The 18,491-nt window shown below is 43.9% G+C and overlaps 1 protein-coding gene across 4 annotated transcripts in view; it reads left to right on the top strand.

The window, feature by feature from the left end:
- Positions 1–15,554, top strand: part of HTR2C (5-hydroxytryptamine receptor 2C) — a 217,144-nt gene extending 201,590 nt beyond the window's left edge. For 3 of the 4 annotated variants that reach the window (XM_058032781.1, XM_058032782.1, XM_058032783.1), the window contains 2 exons: positions 671–871; positions 11,887–15,554. In XM_058032781.1, the coding sequence (XP_057888764.1) occupies positions 671–871; positions 11,887–12,719 (1,034 nt within the window). In that variant the 3' untranslated portion in view covers positions 12,720–15,554. The remainder of the gene's footprint in view (positions 1–670; positions 872–11,886) is intronic. The other variant, XM_058032784.1, reaches the window with a different exon arrangement.
- The last annotated feature ends 2,937 nt before the right edge of the window (positions 15,555–18,491 follow it).

Here is an 18,491-nt window from a genome sequence, read left to right as displayed (position 1 = left end):
CTATTGAGTTTGTTCTTTTTTTCTAACATAGTTTCTGTAAAGAATAACACCCCACTCTACCTTCAGAACAGTTTTTGAACTCCAGCCACTCAGTCCCAGCTGCTCTTTAAGGAGGCAAGTATTCCTTTGATATCAAGGCACTCTGCCTGGGGAGAAAAGGTGAAGTAGTGTCATTTAGCTATGTGTTAGACTGTGCACAAAAACTGTCTGCTACCCTTCTCCTCAGCAGACAGAAACTGAGACTGATATGTCAAGGAAGTTTTAGAAAGGATCTGAGTCAAGTTAATGCCAAAAAGTTCTTTGCAATCCATGAAAACAATGTGATGAGTGAGTTATAAAGGAATGTAATATTTGATTTTGTAAAGATATGGAAGAAAGGTTAAGAGTGGGAAACAGTGCAAAAATGGTCACTTGCAGGCACTGCCTTTTAGTTACTGGTCACAGAAACCACATGTGTGGGAACTGGCTATGGGTTTATGGAGTGTCCAGAGCCAGGAACTTCCCATAGACAAGTCCCATGAGAGGTTTCCTGTCCACCCCTCATGCACGTGCCCCTTACTGGTGTCACAGACCTAAAATATCCCAACAGTTCCTCAGAAATGATGGCCTAGCTTCCCAAATCACTTCCTTTCCTTTTTTTCCTTTCATTTCTTTTCTCTCTATGTTTCAGATTATGCTTGGCCTTTGCCTAAACAGTTGTGCCCTATATGGATTTCCCTAGATGTGCTCTTTTCAACTGCATCTATTATGCATCTCTGTGCCATCTCTCTTGATCGGTACGTAGCAATTCGCAATCCCATTGAGCACAGCCGCTTCAATTCCCGCACCAAGGCCATTATGAAAATTGCTGCAGTTTGGACCATATCCATAGGTAAGCAACGTGGCTCTTGACTGTGTCTGAATGAATGATAGTGTTACTCCAATTTTCATTTAGGATTTATTTTTTTTTTAAAGAGGATACTCAAATTAATTTACCTGGCCTGCATGCCTGAGTACAATAACTGGAAATGGAAGCCTTTCCTTGCAGCTGGTGGGAGCAGTCATTTTTCAGAGCAACACTGCTGCTGTGTCCCTGTCAAATGTGCTGATAACAGCAATACCAGGACAAGTGGTGCTGTAAAACTGCAGTGTAAACAGAGCAGCAAACAGCATTAGCACAGCCCGGCACGGGGAGCGCGGCCAGCTCGGAGCGCACGGTCGCTGCAGTGGAACTCTCTCGAGGCCTGGTAATGGTCTGAGTGGAGCTGCACAGGGCTGGAGGCAGGCTGTCAGCCAGGTATTGACTGCTCCTGCTCGGCCCTTATAGCCTGGGCTGCTCCCTGCCACAGCTGGGCTGCTGCTGGTACTGAGCTAGCAAGTTTGAAGGTTAATGAGGAGTAGGCGTAACAGAAGACACGTTTGTATCACTTTGATAAAGCACAATAAATAAAGCAGCAGTAAAAGAGGGAAGAAAACACAAAATGATGGCGAAATGACTCTGTAATACTGAGAATTTTGTGAAGAACTTTTGTTTTGTAGAACTCTTTAAATGTGCTTTTAAAAAGAGACATTTGAGGGCAGGGGCAGAATTGTATGACCACTTCCATTTGCTGTGTTGCCTTTTGTGCTTGTTTAAAATGCAGTCTTACAGGGATTTAACATTTCATTTCTATTTTATGAAGTGGTTTTTGCTTTCAGTGCTGTACTGCAAGGAAAAGCATGTTCCAGGTATTTGAATTTCTCCTGAGTTTTTGCCTGCTTTAGAAGTGGAATATGATTCTGGATGTCTGGGTGCTACAGGGACTGATTTTGAAGAAGCTTGACTTGGGAAAAGGCTATGAGAAAAAACAAAAAATTATAAAGTAAAGAAAATATACTTTCTCTCCTCATGAATATAACAAGAATATCTATTAGAAACAAATTTTCATGTGTCACAGGCCTGCTCCATTTCCCCTGGTAATGTAATCCACAGTGAAATTGGATTTGGTTTAATCAATTAACTTAGGATTTTTTTTTTAATTATTATTACTATTATTTTAAACTCTCTGTGCTCTCTACTTGACATGGGAAAGAAAGCTGCTGAATTAAATACATAAGCAGTCACATGAGGACAAGTTCACATGGGCTTGGTTTGCACAGGCTCAGAGTCAGCACAGAATTTGTGCTCCACGTTGCACAGGAATGCAGAGGGAGAGCTGACAGACACCCCCCCAGGCTGAGATGTATAAATCACATTGCAAAATCTGGGCAATAAAACTGTTCTGCTTGCATTTTTGGAGCTAACTGGCAGATTTCTGCCTGTGCTGCCTTAGATGTTGCTGATGTATCCTTAGAAATTTTGGCTAGTGCTGAAGTGGCTGCCTGCACCAGTGCCTTGAGGAGCAAATTGTGGTTTGGACTTGGGTCCAAGGGATAAAGTAGCTACTTCATGCATGGTTCACTGATTCAGCAGACTGGTAAGGAAATCTGGTGCCTGACCAAGCAGTAAAGACACAGGCCAGTCTCTTCATGGAGTTGTTTGGTGAGGATTGGGCTCATGATGATGGAAAATAGGAAAACTGTGACCTCTGCTGCACCCCAAGGGAGGTGGCTGTACTGCTGTACAGTGCAAACACCTCACCCCTACCCAGCTTCCTCAGGAGGTATTTAACCTCTCTGCATTAGATAGGATCTCAAACAGGTGAAAGAATGAAGCTTAGGAGACGCAGCTTGGAAAGGAGATGAAACAGCACTTTTCCACAAGGCACATGGTTTGTCAGCCCTCCATAAGGCAATGGCTGTTGCAGCTGTTCCCCAGCACCCCAAAGTCTTTAGGAAGAAGCTGTGAGCAGCTGCTCTGTGGGATTTTTGTGGTGCACAGAGCTTTGGGGGGCTGCCCTGGGCAGCACTTCCCTCCCAGGTGCAGCTGTGCCTGTGTGCCCTCCTGTGTTGGGATCACAGCTGGGAGCACGTGCAGCACATCTAGGCTTTATGTTCAGTTTATTCTCTTTGATGCAGCTACTGCTGGCCCAGGAGAGCCTTTTCTTGCATTCATTTTTTTTAAGATACAGGCAGAATCCATTCTCCCCAGACAGTCTGTTCAGGGCACTGAAATGCTGTTAGATTTCCTCTCCAGTGCATATGATACCCTTTTACTTGGGCTTTCTGCAGTAGGGTGCATTAAATGGAGAAAGAAAAGTACTTTTGGTATGTATCTAGTTCATTTTAGCATAACTATTTGTACTTCATAAATGAATTTAGAGATGTGGCAGACAAGGGAAAAAACTGAGCATGGAATGAAAGAGAACTCAAAGTGTATTGTTGTATTGTTGCTGTTTTCTGGTTCTTAACTGCCTTACCTTGGAAAGGCCTGGTGAAATCCTGTGCTCATTCCAGGAGGATGAAATAGGTTAAATGAATTCATCCTCACTTTGGTGTTAAGTGTCACAAAAGAATTTGGGCATTTCTGTTTGTGATTAAGCTTCACATTCAAAGCAGTGCTCAAGTGCAGGCTGGTCAGTTTGCAATTCCTAAATCCTGCTTCAGATGAAGAAACTTTTAAATGCATTCCAGTCAAAGAATCCTGAATTCAGTTTCTGAATCAGAATTCAAAATAAGAAGTAAAAAGCATGTAATTTATCTTAATTCAGTAGCTTTGCATTCCATTTTTCTGAAGTATTAATGCTGACAGCAAAATATAAAAGTGGTTCTTTTGCTCATTGAGCTACAAATTTGTCAAGGTGCACAAGCCTAAACTTATGATTAGGTTTTAAAGTAGGGGAACATAACAGAATCCTCCTGTCTCTTGACAATTTCTTTGTGAATAGGCCTTTTCCAAAGTTCTCTTTGTTCCAGATAAAAGTACATCACAGACAATTCTCCTGTGCTTTAGCAAACATAACTTAGCAAGATTTTTGTAGTCAGTTAGAGGAAAAGTGGCTGTGAAGGGCTGGCCTTGTAAAAATTAGTTTTGTGGTAGATAGCACTGTGCTGAGGCTGGAAATTAAAACACAGGCAACAGAAATATGCTCACAATTGAAAATGAAAATCAATTTTAGGTGTGAGCCGGCTGGCAGAGTCTTGGTATTGTTTCATGATTTCAGACTTTGTGTAGTTTCAAAGTTTTCACCAGTAACTTGGGGACTTGGCCATCTCACAGCCTCCTCTGCCCTGCTGTTAGGAGGTGAGTGGAGTCCCCATGCAGGGATCAGCAGTGGTGAGGAGCAGCCAAACCCTGGGAGCACACGGGGTCATACAGGAAAAAGTATTAATTGGGTAACATTAAAATAAACAAAATATCCCTCTGAAAATCTGAATGAAAGCACTTCACTGATGTGGAGGTACACACACATTGCTTCTGATATGAAAATAACTGAAACATTTTAATTCTGCAGTTCCTTGTGACACAAATATATGTTAAAAGGCTTTTCCTTTGCTTCCTGGGGTGTTCAAGGTTTGGTCATTTGCTATAGAGAGCTGAAATTACACATGCTGCCAATTTTCCAGCTCACAGTTTCACATCCTCACAAGCAGTGTAACTTCAATTTAGTTCATAAGTGACCAAGATAGGGCTGTCCTTTAAATTTTGCTCTGTGTGTCAGTGCCATAGGCAGATGCCACAAACTGTGTGTGTGTGTCTGTGTGTGTGTGTGCATGTTTGAAAACTTTTTAATTCTTTCTCTGACTCATTAATGAGATTATAATTTTGATGTCAGGGAGGTACCTGAGGTTTGTGTGTGTGATAAACCATTCAGGTTTAAAAATGAAATTTTAATCCCCATTCAACTTTCATAGTGCTTCATTGTTTTATTTAGGAGATCTATTTATAGAAATATGGAAGAATATGAAAAGTATAAATGTGTGCTGTGAGGATCAGTACACACTCATCTCAGACTAAGTGAACTTACATCTAACAGCTTTTTGTTTCTGCCCTGAGTGTTTGTCTCTCTCAGGGGCTGAGCAGCCCCATGCTTGCAAGCTGCTCTAATGATGTCTTTCAAGAGCCTCCAGGTACCAGCTGAGCCTTCTCCTCTCTCACTGGAGACAATCCTGGAGTGGCACTACTGATCCAAAAGGAATTGTGCTCCCCTAGGGCAGGGGGATGTGCTGAGGGCAGGTGGTGCATGGAGACAAAGGGGGCCTGGAACAGCGCTCAGAGCTCCCTGGGGTCACAGCTCCAGAGCACGTGCAGGGTTCTGGTTTGCATTTCTGCCCATCAGTGTCTCTGGAGCCAGGGGCAGCCCAGCAAGGCATTTCCATGGCTCCTGTGCTGGTGGGATGTGTTTGCTCCTGGCCCCCTTTGCTCTGTGCTGGGCTGGAGCTGCTCCTGGCAGATCATGCTTTGGGACAAGACCAAAACCCCAGGAATTTCTTTGCAGGCTTCAGGTTAGCACAAACCTCTGGACAGATTTCATGGGAAAAGGGCAAACCACTGCTGATAAAGAAGACAGCCCATGGAAGGTCAAAAATATGTTCATCTGGGATTTTGCTCAAACCTTTCCCACTAAGCAGGCAGGCTCTGTGGCTCATCACTTCGACACAAGGAAGCAGTGCTGAAACCACTGTTACTGGCAAAGCAGAGATTAGATGATCACCCTCCATTTCCTGGAAAAACATACACATTCCTGACTATGAGCACTGCTTGAACAGAAGGCCAGACACCACATATATTGCTGGGAAAATAGTTGGATGCCTAAGGGAGCTTAATATCTCTCCAGATCTGGGAGATTTAAAATACACTGTATTAATGTACTTTAATTTTTTTTTTTTTGCCTTTTTCTATTTGACACTGAATGTCTGACAGGGTATGTTTGAATAAAATTCTTCTCTTGAGAACGGGGATTGTAGTTTGGCCTGTAGGCAGAGGTGCTGCAGTGATGCTGATCTGATAATTTTTGTTTGCCTCACCAAAGGTGGCATTAGCATTGCAAGCTGGGCTGCAGGTTGCCTCCTGTGGAGCAGTAGAGGTGGCTTCTACTCACAAAACTTTTTCAGACCTGCCTTCTGGCCATGGGTGAGACTGAAATATTTGCTTTATGACACTAAGGTGTCATCTGCCTGTTTGCCACTTGTTTGAGTTGTCTACAAAGTTATTTTATCTATAGACATTTTTTTGATTGAGTGCTTGTTCCATGACTCCCAAGAGGGTCATTGATCTCCCCAGCATAGTACCAAGAGTTATCAAGGTGAGGAAGAACATATTGGCTGGTAACAAGCTGAATTCAGAGCAAGGGAAGTACCTTGGGATTCCAGGTGATTTCAGGGTGCTTGGATTGGTTTGACCTTGTCACTGGATGTCAGTGAAAGGTTTTGCCTGGGACAGCAGCAGATGGTGACAGTATGAGAAGAATTTGGACAGAAATTAGACTGAGCATCCCACCAGGTCTGTTCCCATGAGCAAGGGGGATGCTGATGTTTGTGTCTCAGGTTCTGCTCCTGAGCATCAGTCCAGGACTGCCTGGGGCAGCCCAGCCCTGGCAGGGCTCTGGTGTGAGCAGGATCCCCATCACCCTCCTTCAAATGCACAGTCAGAAACTGTGCAAACCAACAGAAGTCATTTAGCAAGATAGAAGGGCAAGTGCGAAAGTAATTTATTTCTTCTGTCTTATACTGTTGTTTGCTGGTTTTCCATCTGGTTCAGGTTGCTCAGTGCTCTCCCAAGGTTTGAGAAAAGGTCAGCAGCTCATCCAGGCACAGCCACTAATGGCTTTCATCTGTTTGCTGTGGGCAGGGAGATCCTTCAAAGTTCATCCCCCCTTTTATCTTTGGCTTTCAACCAATACAAGGCTGGCACAATTGTTTTATTGGAATGGTCAGATAAAACTGGAGCTAATCCAGCCCTGAAGGGGCATTGTTGCAATATTAGTACATGAAAGGCACTGCAGTTAGTCAGCTGAAATATGGGGACAATATGGAATTCTAGTGATTTTGAACACTTCAGAAGCCAACATTCTTCAATTTTCCTCTGAAAAGCTTTGGTTTCTAAACCCACTGTCTTTTCCTGCACACTGCAGGAGGCTGCTGGCTGGTGGGGTTTGCTTCTCGCTGTCTGAATGAGAGACATGTGCAGGAACTTTGTGAGACAGTTAAGGAACCAAACAGATTTGTTTTAGTTTAAATATGAGGTTTATTTTCACGTATGTTTGTTTAAATATGAGGTTAAAGATGTAGATTTGAACATGTAGTGTTCAGCAGTGTTCTCGTTTTTACACTGGTGTATTTGTGGCAGCCACAGACTTGTTTGGCACACAGCTCTCTCTTTGCTATTTCCTTTTCAATTATCTGTAGATGTCAGGAGAGTGGCAGTGAGGTCCAAAGAGCTTTTCCCATGGACACAGCAGACTTTGAATTCAGTGCTGACCCCAGGAGAGGTGGTCCCTGGCCTTCCCAAGCTCACATAGCTGCAGCAAAATGTGACCACTCTTGTATTCAACCTGAGAATTCCACACATGGAAAGTCAGAGTAAACCCATGTGCCTCTGTTTTCTTTAGTTAGGTAGTTGTCCTTGGAGAAAATGTGTTCATGTAGAAGAGTGGAAACTCTTGCCTTTTTTAGTGGAAATAGCCATCAAAGACACAGTTATTCAGTAATCTCTGTAATCTCTGTCAGGCTCCTGGGCTTTCACTGAAGAAAACAAGGTATTAAACACAAAAAATAAATTGTTTTTCATTTAAGTCAAAGTATCTGTGAACATAAATTTGGACTTTTTAGCCAAGTTTTTCTCTAGTAAATATTTAATAAATCTGTATTTGTAGTCATTTGGGTTTTGTTTTAATAATTTAAAATCTGTGAAGAGCATCTGTTACTCTGTGTGCACAGTATCATCTCAGCCCCATTTGGTGAACATTTCTACTGGCTTAAGGACATCTTTAAAGCTGACAGGCAGCAGTTAGGACAACATTTGTAATTGGATTTGTAATCCAGAGGATCCTTCTCTCTGTGGCCTCCTGCTGCTCTGACAAACAAGTTAAAGGAGGAAAAAAATCCCATTCACCTTCTCTGCTGTGGTGTAAAGGGATGTCCCACTCAAGCTGCTGCCTGGCAGAAGGGTGCCCAGAGCAGGGACATGGTTCTTGGCTTACTGGCTGGTAGTGGCTGGTTGTGTCTTCTTGGTGGGGCAAATCAGCTGTGCCAGGCACTGCTCAGGCTTCAAACAACAGGACCAGGTTTGCTCTGAGGAGCACTGTAATGTGCAGCACTTAAACCTTGCCAGTTTTAGGAGCAGCATTGCCTGTTTTGGGGAATTTGCTGCCACCTTAGTTAGAAAGGGTTATTTGACACAACTGGAAAATGCCTCTGAGGCTGGAGACTTGAGCTCACTACATCAGCCTGATGTGTGTCAGGGAGAAGCTCAGGAAATGCTCTGCACTGGGGCTCAGAGGGCTGCACTGACAATGGGCTGTGGACAGCAGGCAGCTTCAGAGCCTCTGGCCTGAGTGGACACTCACCCTCCTGCACTGCTGTGGGGTTTGGTATTCTCTGACCACCTCAGTTCCTAAATTATGGACAGGTAAATCTGCATTGTTAGTGCTGTGGATTGCTTGAGTCAGGTGGAGCTGGATGCCTTCTCTGCACTTGTTCAAAGGGCAGAACTCAAGTCAGGCAGGCATCCATGTTCATCCACATCCAGGAGCCTTGGGAATGCTCAGGGGTGATCAAGGCACCCCTGCTGAAACAGGGCCAGGCTGTGAGCTGTTGTGCAAGCAGGTGTTAGTGCATTTAGGATGGTGGTAGCAGTGATTTGCAGTAATCCCCATGAAGGAACCTCCTCTGAAGTGTCTGAGACCTTTCACACTTCTCACTGTGAGTCAGTCCCTGTGCCCAAGGTGGGTACAGAATTGGTTCCCTTTCAGACTCAATTGTGCAGTGGACTGGTGATAAATCATGTATTAAAGACAAGTTTCAAAGGAGAGGTGTGAGGTGAAGGAAGGCATTAGAGATGAGGGTAGTGCTGCCCCCTGAGCAGTGCTGAATCCAGCTCACAGCTGAATCAAAGCATGTGGCCAGCTCACCTGAGGGCATCTTTCTTCCTACTGCTCTTAATGAGGGGATTTTACCAGACTGGAAGAAAGTGCAAATAAAGACTTAGTGCTCTCTTTCTTCTGTGCATTCTCAGTTTGAAATCTCACTTTCTTATGTGAGAGGTGAGAGATACTTTTCCATTTTTCCACTTTTCCAGCAGCTGCCCCCTCATTCCCTGTCATTAAGGCTGAGCTATCTCATGCTCATGCAGAGTTTTAGGCTGCCATCAGTGCTCTTGATTTGTTTATCCATCATAACCCAGAACTAGGTTATTCTTCCCAAATGTACCTTATGTGTGTCACATAAATGTCAGTTTATGTGTGAACATATCCCAAAACCTCATCTCATTTCCCTTGGCTAAAGCAATAACACCAACTTAAATGATGACTACTTCATGAATGAACTTTCATTCATTTTGGAGTTTCATTTCAAAGGTTAGGTGTTACAGAGGACACTAAAGCATAAAATTATACATGCAAATATAACTCCAGTGTAATGCCATGGACCTAATTTAGATTTCTTCTTCGTGTAGAGAGTGCTCAGTCTAACTTCCACCCTCTCCCAAATGTCTGGGGTTTGATGGAGCCAAGGCATTAGGATGATGTCTAATGATGGGTTTCTGAGGTGAAGGTTATTGCAGTGGCAGGGAATTGGCACAAGGAAGATAGCAGGTAACATGTCAGAAAGGAGGCAGCTGCCTTGCCAAAGGTGAACTTGTGAGCATTGGTGTGTAGAGGGAAGGAAGAGCAAATCCTGGAACTAGTACTAAACTAAGAAAACACATGCTACAGTCACAGAAGGCATTTATCATTCTTAATTTTCAGAAGAAATTCCATCACTTGATTACTGCCAAATGGTAATTTTCTGGTAATGACAAATTGCAGATGAATTCCCCAGAATCCTGAAAAACACTTAGCTGGAGTAGTAAAAATGCCCTGGTTAATCTCTTAAGCATGTAATTCTTCCTGTTAAGAAATTTAGAGTCCCACAGGATTAGCTTTTTGAACCTGTGATGTTCACAGCAACTCCAAAAAATCAATTCAGACACAACAGTGGCCTCAGTGTTGTTATTTCTTGGGTGGAGGAGCTCAAGGAGGGCATGGCCAGTCACAGACACACAGACCACTGAGGAGTGGTGCTCCATGGCAGCCAGGTGCTCAGAGGGGAGCACAGAATTCACTCTGTTGCTCTCTAGCTGCTCAGGTGTGCAGGGCTTTTTTGTTTCTTTAGAAGGGCAAAAAAGAACTTAAATAAAGAAAGATAATCAAAGGCACGGAATGAATTTGGCATGAGGAGAGAGAGTGAATTGAATGGCATCCTTCAGCTCCAAAAGAGATGTCAGACAGGAGAGATGATAACAGGTCTATAAAATCATTTAGAAGGTGGAAAAGGTGACCAGATAGTGATTATTCACTGTTTCTCACAGTACACGTACAGAGGGGAGTCAAAGGAAATTATCAGGCAGCAAATTTAAATGAGCAAGAAGCACTTGGTTGAGATGAAAAACAGAGAGATTGAGGAACTGAATGCCACTGAGTATTGTGGAGTTAGGAATGAGATGAAGGATTCATAAGATTTATCATGAAGATAAATCTCTCAAAGGTTATTTTAAAAATGAGATCTGGATGCAAATTCTTGCTTTGGAATTTTCTAAGGTATAATGCTTACAGCTGCCCCATTTTGTACCCATTTTGTACCATGGCACTAAACTTCTGGTACTTGCCAAAGATACGAGACAGGACTAGATGAACCCATGATACTTTAACTAGATCTGGCCCACCATGTGTTTTCTGTGCACACAGGTTGTGGCATTCCAAAATATGTTGTTGCTTCCGGAAGGTTTTGGGTCTGTCCTGATGTGGGACTGAGCTTCACAGATCAAAGGATGAAGTTTGGATCTCAGTACATGTGAAAAATATTTGAGTGATGTCTTGCAGATACCACTTTCTGTTTGCACTGAGATTGTGTACAACTCTCCTGAGATCCAGAACTTTGCTTCCATGTGTCTGTGATGCCATGCAAAAGTGGCTCTTTTTCTGTGAGGGTTATTTTAATTACTGTAAGAATCTTGCTCTTGAATCTTCATAGCTGTAGTGCTTTCATAATTTGAAAATTTTTCTCTTTAAAATTTGCTCCTTTCTACCCTATGACAGTGATTTCAATCTACCACCCTCAAACTGGTGGGTATGGAGTGGTCAGCTGGAACACAGCAGAGTGGTGACTGCCTTTCCTATACCCACAAATTCCAATTAATGCTAGAAAAGTAGGAGTTAGGCTGCATTCACTGAGTCAGCTGTGGAGCACAGCAAAGCTGCTGCTGTTCCTGGAGGAGGGTGTCCTAACCTGGAGCTGTGTTCCCAGGAGTGTTGTTGGATGCTTCCCTTTCACCTGGAAGCAGTAACTGTGACAGTGTTCACAGGGGCCAGAGGATGAGGGAAGAGACGAGGATCTGACTCCATGTTTCAGAAGGCTTGGTTTATTATTTCATTATATGTATTATATTAAAGCTATACTAAAAGAATAGAAGAAAGGATGTCATCAGAAGGCTAGCTAAGAATAGAAAAAGAAAGAATTATAACAAAGGCTTCTGTCTCGGACAGAGAGTCTGAGCCAGCTGACTGTGATTGGCCATTAATTAGAAACAACCACATGAGACCAATCACAGATGCACCTGTTGCATTCCACAGCAGCAGATAATCATTGTTTACATTTTGTTCCTGACACTTCTCAGGAGGAAAAATCCTAAGGAAAGGATTTTTCATAAAAGATGTCTGTGACACAGTAACTTCTCTTCCAAGCAGCTTTAGGCAGTGGGCTGAATGCATGCAGGACCTGCATTGTCTCTGCTGCCTCTTTGGAGCCCGGTCTCCAAGGGTAACAATCTCCTTTTTGGTTTCATTTTCCTAGGGATATCCATGCCTATTCCGGTCATTGGTTTGCAGGATGACTCCCGGGTGTTTGTAAACGGTACCTGTGTCCTGAATGATGAGAACTTCGTCCTCATTGGATCCTTCATGGCGTTCTTCATCCCCCTCATCATCATGGTGATCACGTATTGCCTGACTGTCCAGGTGCTGCAGAGACAGGCCACGGTGTTCATGTGTGGAGAGGTGCCCAAGCAGAGGAGGAGCAGCGTGAACTGCCTCAAGAAGGAAAACAACACAGAGAACATTTCAATGCTTCACAATCACGAGGGGGCCTCCCACTTGAACTCCCCTGTCAATAAGGAGGCGGTGCTGTTTCGGAAAGGAACGATGCAGTCCATCAACAATGAGCGAAGAGCCTCCAAGGTCCTGGGCATCGTCTTCTTTCTGTTCCTCATCATGTGGTGCCCGTTTTTCATCACTAATGTCATGTCTGTGCTTTGCAAGGAAGCCTGTGACAAAGACCTGTTGAGTGAGCTGCTGGACGTGTTTGTTTGGGTGGGGTACGTGTGCTCCGGGGTCAATCCCCTGGTGTACACCCTCTTCAACAAAACCTACCGCAGGGCTTTCTCCAACTACATCCGCTGCCAGTACAGGCCTGGCAAAAAATCAGCCCTGAGGCAGAACCAGTGTCTGAACGTGACCTCAACAGCTTTGTATGGGAAAGACCTGACTTTAACCAGTTATAGAAATGGCAATGAGTTCAATAGCATGGAACTGGATGAAGCTGAGGAGGGCCTCGAGATGCAACCAGGGACTTCAGAGCTCTCCATAAACAGCTGTAATGTTGTAAGTGAACGAGTGAGCTGTGTGTAAAAGTGACTCTCACAGACCTTTGCTACGGGGTAACTGTAGCCAAAATATATTGTGTAAAAATGTAAGTGTTGGTCAAAGGACTATGTAAATATTGCATTCTGAACAAAGCTTTTGTTTTTTTTAAAGAGAAAAAAGAATTGTCTTTCCAGTCCAGTACTTAAAGTAATATATATTAATATACTGCAGTGAAGTTTAAGGTTCTATATTTACTGTTAATACTAGATCAGAACTATTAGTTACTTTGCATATGTCATGGACAAAATGTTTGAATTCTTCTTCCAGTGCATGAACAAAAATGCTGAATATTTATCTCAGGTGGAATTTGCTGGAGTCCAGAATGGCACGTTAATAGTTATATATCAAATACATGCTATTAGACTTGGTCAGTAGAACTTTCTTTTTCAAGTTGACAGTAAATATATACTTTAAATCCTCACCCCTATTTGTGCCGTGTAAAGACTTTGCAGAAACCTGGCAGAGAGACATCACAACAGCGTAGTGGCCATGCAGGCACCTGGCCAGACATGTCCTGTTAAGTGTAGTGGCTTCTGCCATGCTGGGTCAACCTTGCACTTCAAGGGACTTTTGTTAGATTCTGGCTCCCTCTCCAATCCTGCTGTTTTCTTTCTGTCCCTCAGGAGGCTCTGGCTCCCCTAAGAGAGGCAGGGAATGTGGTTTTGCAGTCCTGGCTGGGATCACTTGGGATGGAGAAGAAGTGTGAGAAGTAGAGTGATCCCCAGTTATCTAGTTCAAACATCCAGTAAATGGATGTTAAAAGGCCTGGGATTCATTAAAAACCCTCCTCTGGTCTTGCAGGTAACCATCAGCTGTGGGGTGGAGCAGGCTGTGTGGCCAGCTCTGCCTTCACAGACTGCTGGAGGACCAGGAGCTTTGGCCTGTCTGAAGAAAAGCACTCTGGCTTTGGAAGAGCCCAAATCTCTGCTCTTCTCACTCCTCACATCTAGATATTCTTTAGCTGTTTTGCCATTTGCTTTTGTTTTCCAGGCCAGTGCTGGTGACAGGACAGTGCTTTGGGCACAGAGCAGAAGGTTCTCTGTGTGTGGTGCTGGCCAGGGTCAGGCTGTGAGCAGCAGGATGTGCCTGCCTGGGGAGTGCTGGGACAGGAGTGAGAGAGGGTCCCTGCTCCTGTCTCAGGAGGGGCTGGGCAGAGCTGAACACAGCATGTGACTGGAATCATTTGCTGGTGACACTGTTCTAAAGCAAATGGTGACCAGGGACAGCAGGGAAGCAGACCTGGAGATGATCTGCATGGAGTATGAATCTGGAGTAACTTTAAAATTTGATTTATTCCATTTTACTCCCAAACTAAATTAGAGTATATCATATTACCACCACTTACATCTTTAATGAAAGCATCCACATTGGGATTGAATGTATTTTAAGTAATCTGCTTTTAATACACACCATGTATAATTTGAATTAATTTTCCTCTGCATTCCTGTGTACACAAACCCTCCAAGGCACTGTGTCTTTCTGGCACTGTGCCTCTGGGGTGATGCCTCTCATGCAGATTTCCTTATGTGGAGTATTGTCTAATGGCAGATATCACCCATAAGGTTTTTATATCTTCATTAACTACTACACAGATGCTGCAGTGCCCATCTAACATGGATGCATTTAGCATCACTGACAGCCTCTGGCTAAGATAATTGTCAGAACACAGAAGCTTACACTAGGCATGGATAAATCACATTTTATTTACATGAATTGCTTGTACTCTCAGCTTCCTGTGTTCATTCCATTAAAACTAACTTGTAGAAGAACTGGAAAATTCTGTCAGTGCTTGAGGTGCTGTTGCATGGCTGTGTGCAGCTACAACCTTGCTGAGGCCACTACTGAAACACAACATTTGGGCTGTATCTGCTGCTGGGTTTATCCCAGAATGATGCAATGAAGTTGATCATCCTCTCTCCCTCATCCCTCCTGGGATAAATCCATAGTACTTCCCTGCAGGCAGATGAGGTATCCCAATGCAGAGTGCAGAGTTGCTCCATGTGCCAGCCTGCAGATACCACCATGGGCTTGAATACTTGGGAATCCACTTGCCTCTCCAAAAAGGTCAAGTAATCAGCAGGAAAAACACTGGCCAGAGACACAGTTGCACCTTCAGCAACTGCCCTTTACCCTGAATCAGATTTTATTATCTCAAAAAGTACAGAAAAATCAGAAAAATCACAGTGCATTTTAAGTTTTTCCCCTTTCAGTGAATTTATAGCACATCTCTTCCAAACATGTATATGTGTGTATATATATACACACACATGTGAGTTTGTACTTATATATATACACACATATATCTATCTTTCAGAACCAACCACAGACTTTGAAAGCATTTAGCAATAAGTTGAATTACAGTAGCTTCTAGCACATGTGTAAGTTGTGTGAATAGCTCATTTTCCAGCTGGAGCTCATTGTAAGTGTTCACACAGGCATTGTCTTTGCATGGGAGCCTTCATGTCTCACCCTTGCCAGTTCTGTTGTATGGGCAAAAAGGGAACCTGCTATATTTGGATGTAAATAATGAGAATTGAACAGAGAATTTTCAGAATTTTTATAAGTGTTTTTAAAAAAAATTCAGCACCAGAACTGTAAATATGCCAACCTCAGCTGGACCTGTTCTGATGTCCATCTCGTGTCTGGATGAAGAGCCAAGGGGACTGACTGCCTTACAGCGCCTGCGTTCCTCCCAGCCAGCAGGGGAGAACATTTCTCTGAATGGTTAAAAACTGTCACCTACCCAACTTTCTTTGGGTCATTCACATCAGGGTTTTGTGATGCTGCTATTAATTTATTAAAGAAAGTTTGTTGGTTTAATCATTCTTCATTATTTATTTTTTTCATGATCTATCAGAAAATAAATGAGTGAACATGCCCTCTCTTTCTTTCATCTGTCCCCAGTTAAAATATGTCCTGACCAAAAAACCAAACCAACCACAAAAAAGGAAGATAAGGGTTTATACTTGAAGTATGGCCCACAGCTGCTTAATCACAGGAATTAGTGTCAGCAGATGTCCCAACACTCCGAACCCCAAAACTTGTTAAATGTGAAAGCAGTGATAGACTATTCTCCCTCTTCAAATTGTTCCCTTTCAGGAACAACTGTTAAAATTTACAAATTTTTAAACTATATGAATTTGAAGAACTGATTAAATTTTCTGAAACTTAACCAAAGTCAGGTTGTTCCCACAGCTCCTTTGCTTCTCCTGAGATGTAACCATTAACTGTGATGGTGCCTCCAGAAGCCCTGCCTGGGGCTGCCTTGTGGAAACACCTGCTGGAAGCTTTGTGTGAGTCCTCAAATCCCAGCTCAGGTATGTTTTTGCCTTACAAATAGTGTCTGTGGCAGTGTTTTGCTTTGATTTAGACTGAAGAAGTGAAGATAGTTCCTTGGAAATGGTTGGAGGCTGAGATGTGCTGGCTGCTTTGTTTCCCAAACCAGATGGAGCTGTGCAGGCAGGCTGCCCATGGGACAGCACACACGCAGAGGCTGTGCCCCAGCAAAAACACACCACCCCCTTGGAACTGGGAAATCTGCTCTGGGGACAGCTCAGGTCAGAGCTGGCATCTTCCTGAGCTCTAGGGGCTTGCTGGTTTCCCTGCCCAGGGTCAGAAGCAAGGCTGGCCACGGTGTTCAGGCACAAACCCTGTGGCTGGGCAGCCTGGCTTCCAGACCTGAGCTGCTCATCTGCATCTGTTCCATGCTGCCCCACACAGCCAGGTCTGGGGTGCAGCCTCCATGGGATCAGCTGTGGTGGCTTTGGGGACCTGTGTGTGCCTCACAGTGCTTTGAGGAGAAGAACAGCTCCTCCCAATCTGTGCTTGCTGAAGATAAGAGCAACTACCCAGAGGCTGTGCCATTTGGGAGGTGACACAGTTCAGAGCCAGTGCTGAGGAGTCCTAAGGCATCCCACCTCAGCATAGCTCTTTATTGTCTGAAGAACTGTGAGTCCTCAATGGTTTTCATCTGAGTGATAATTCAGAGATGTAAATGTGAGGTGATGTGTGAGTAAGCACTGTGAACAGTGTGGTTCTTGCTGTTTTCTCTGCAGAGACACTCATGTCAATGTTTTGAGCCTTTCTTCTGGACAGCTCTGTGAAGAGTTTCATCACTGGTGTGGAGGGTGCCTGGTGCTCTTCCCAGTCACCATCCAAGGTATTGGAGCCATGAGGGCCCTGAAGAGACACAAATTCCAAAGAAGAAACATCTTTTAAGGAAGAAAAGCAAAATGCAGAAAGAAACACCATTTCACTTTGAGCTGCTGAAGGGTGTGTGATACTGTGGCAGACAAATTGTGCATTCCAAAAGCAGAGCCCATCATGTGATAAAGGAGCAGATGTCTCTTGGACGGCTTTCCTCCCTGTGTCACAGCATCATTAGGACAGCTACATACCAGCAACTGCACTTGGCTTTGTCTCCATTTGAGGGGCGGAGAAGGCATCAGAGGCTTTTTCCTAGGAAAAGGCACACAAAAAAGCACCAAGCCTTGTGCAGGTGAAGTAGAAGGACAGAGCTAGACAGATGTGGGCACATATCCCAGAGACCCCAGAGAGCCACAGATGTCATCACACTTTATTCTTGCCTCAAAAAAATGGGAGTATCTGAAAATCTGGGGAGGAAACCTGTGATGGGGAGATCAAATATTCCTGCTGGTGTGATTGTCACATGGGGGCTGTTCCAGTGATAATGCAGCTTGTGGGGGTGCATGTATCCAAAAAAAATGCTTTTGTTTTTTTTCATTTTTAACTGTGAAGTTGTTATTATCTGTTTTGTCTCTCCCCCTGTTTTTCTCCCCTCTGTTTTTATGTAAGTCTCAGGTCTTCTGCTTGTTTGCTTTTGCACACACTGAAACCTGTGCTCTGAAGCTGTCAGAAAACATCCATGGGATGTGCCATTCCCTCTCAGCTGTGCAAGGATGCTGCAACCCCACAACAGCGTGGAGATGGAGAGGCTCCAGGTGAGGGATTTTAGATCTGAACACTACAGGCAATCAATGCAACAAGGCACACACTCCTGATTAAAGAACCACACCAGAACATCTTTAATGAAGTCAAGTGCATGAGCTACACACTGACAAAAAATTTCTTAAGACTGTCCTAAATGTCAGGTTGTGCTGACAGCAGGAGGGTGTGTGGGTACAGTGCAGGAGTGTGGCAGCAGCAGGGTTTCTGCTCTGGGCAGATCTCCCACATGGTCCCTCCAGGAGGGTTCTTGTCTCAGGAGCAGCACAGAATGTCCCAAGACCCCCAGGATTCACTCCACCCTTTCCAACCACACAAAAGGTTGCATGAGCCCATGGGGGCCACAGCTCTCAGGGTCTGTGAGGGGCCTGGCAAGTGGGGAAGTGTCTACTGGTGACAAGGGCCAAATAAGTCTGGTGGCTCTGGGGTGGTGACAACAAGAGAATTGTACAGACTGCTCACAGCAGGCAGTGGGTGACAAATTATTGTGGAAAATTGAGACTCTGGAGCAATCCTTTCTCTGTATTCAATCTCATTAATGTTGTCTTATGTTCTGCTTCCCCAAAACTCAAAGATCTCCTAGCAGATAAATGCAATTTCCCCAGCAGCTTCCTGGGACAATGGTAGCTGCTTTGTGACTAGTTGGTACCAACACTTAGGTGACTTGAAAAATGAATCATGCAGCACCACAAAGGGGCATGTTAAATCCACTGTTCTGAATTTTCCTGTGCTTGAATTTTATAAATTGGATAAATTAATGTTTAATTAAAATATAGCCAGATAAATCAACAT

This window comes from Melospiza georgiana, chromosome 12 (genome assembly GCF_028018845.1).
Source record: "Melospiza georgiana isolate bMelGeo1 chromosome 12, bMelGeo1.pri, whole genome shotgun sequence".
Taxonomy (NCBI): domain Eukaryota; kingdom Metazoa; phylum Chordata; class Aves; order Passeriformes; family Passerellidae; genus Melospiza; species Melospiza georgiana.
The sequence above is the reverse complement of the archived record's forward strand: the minus strand, read 5'-3'. Positions and strand labels throughout refer to the sequence as shown.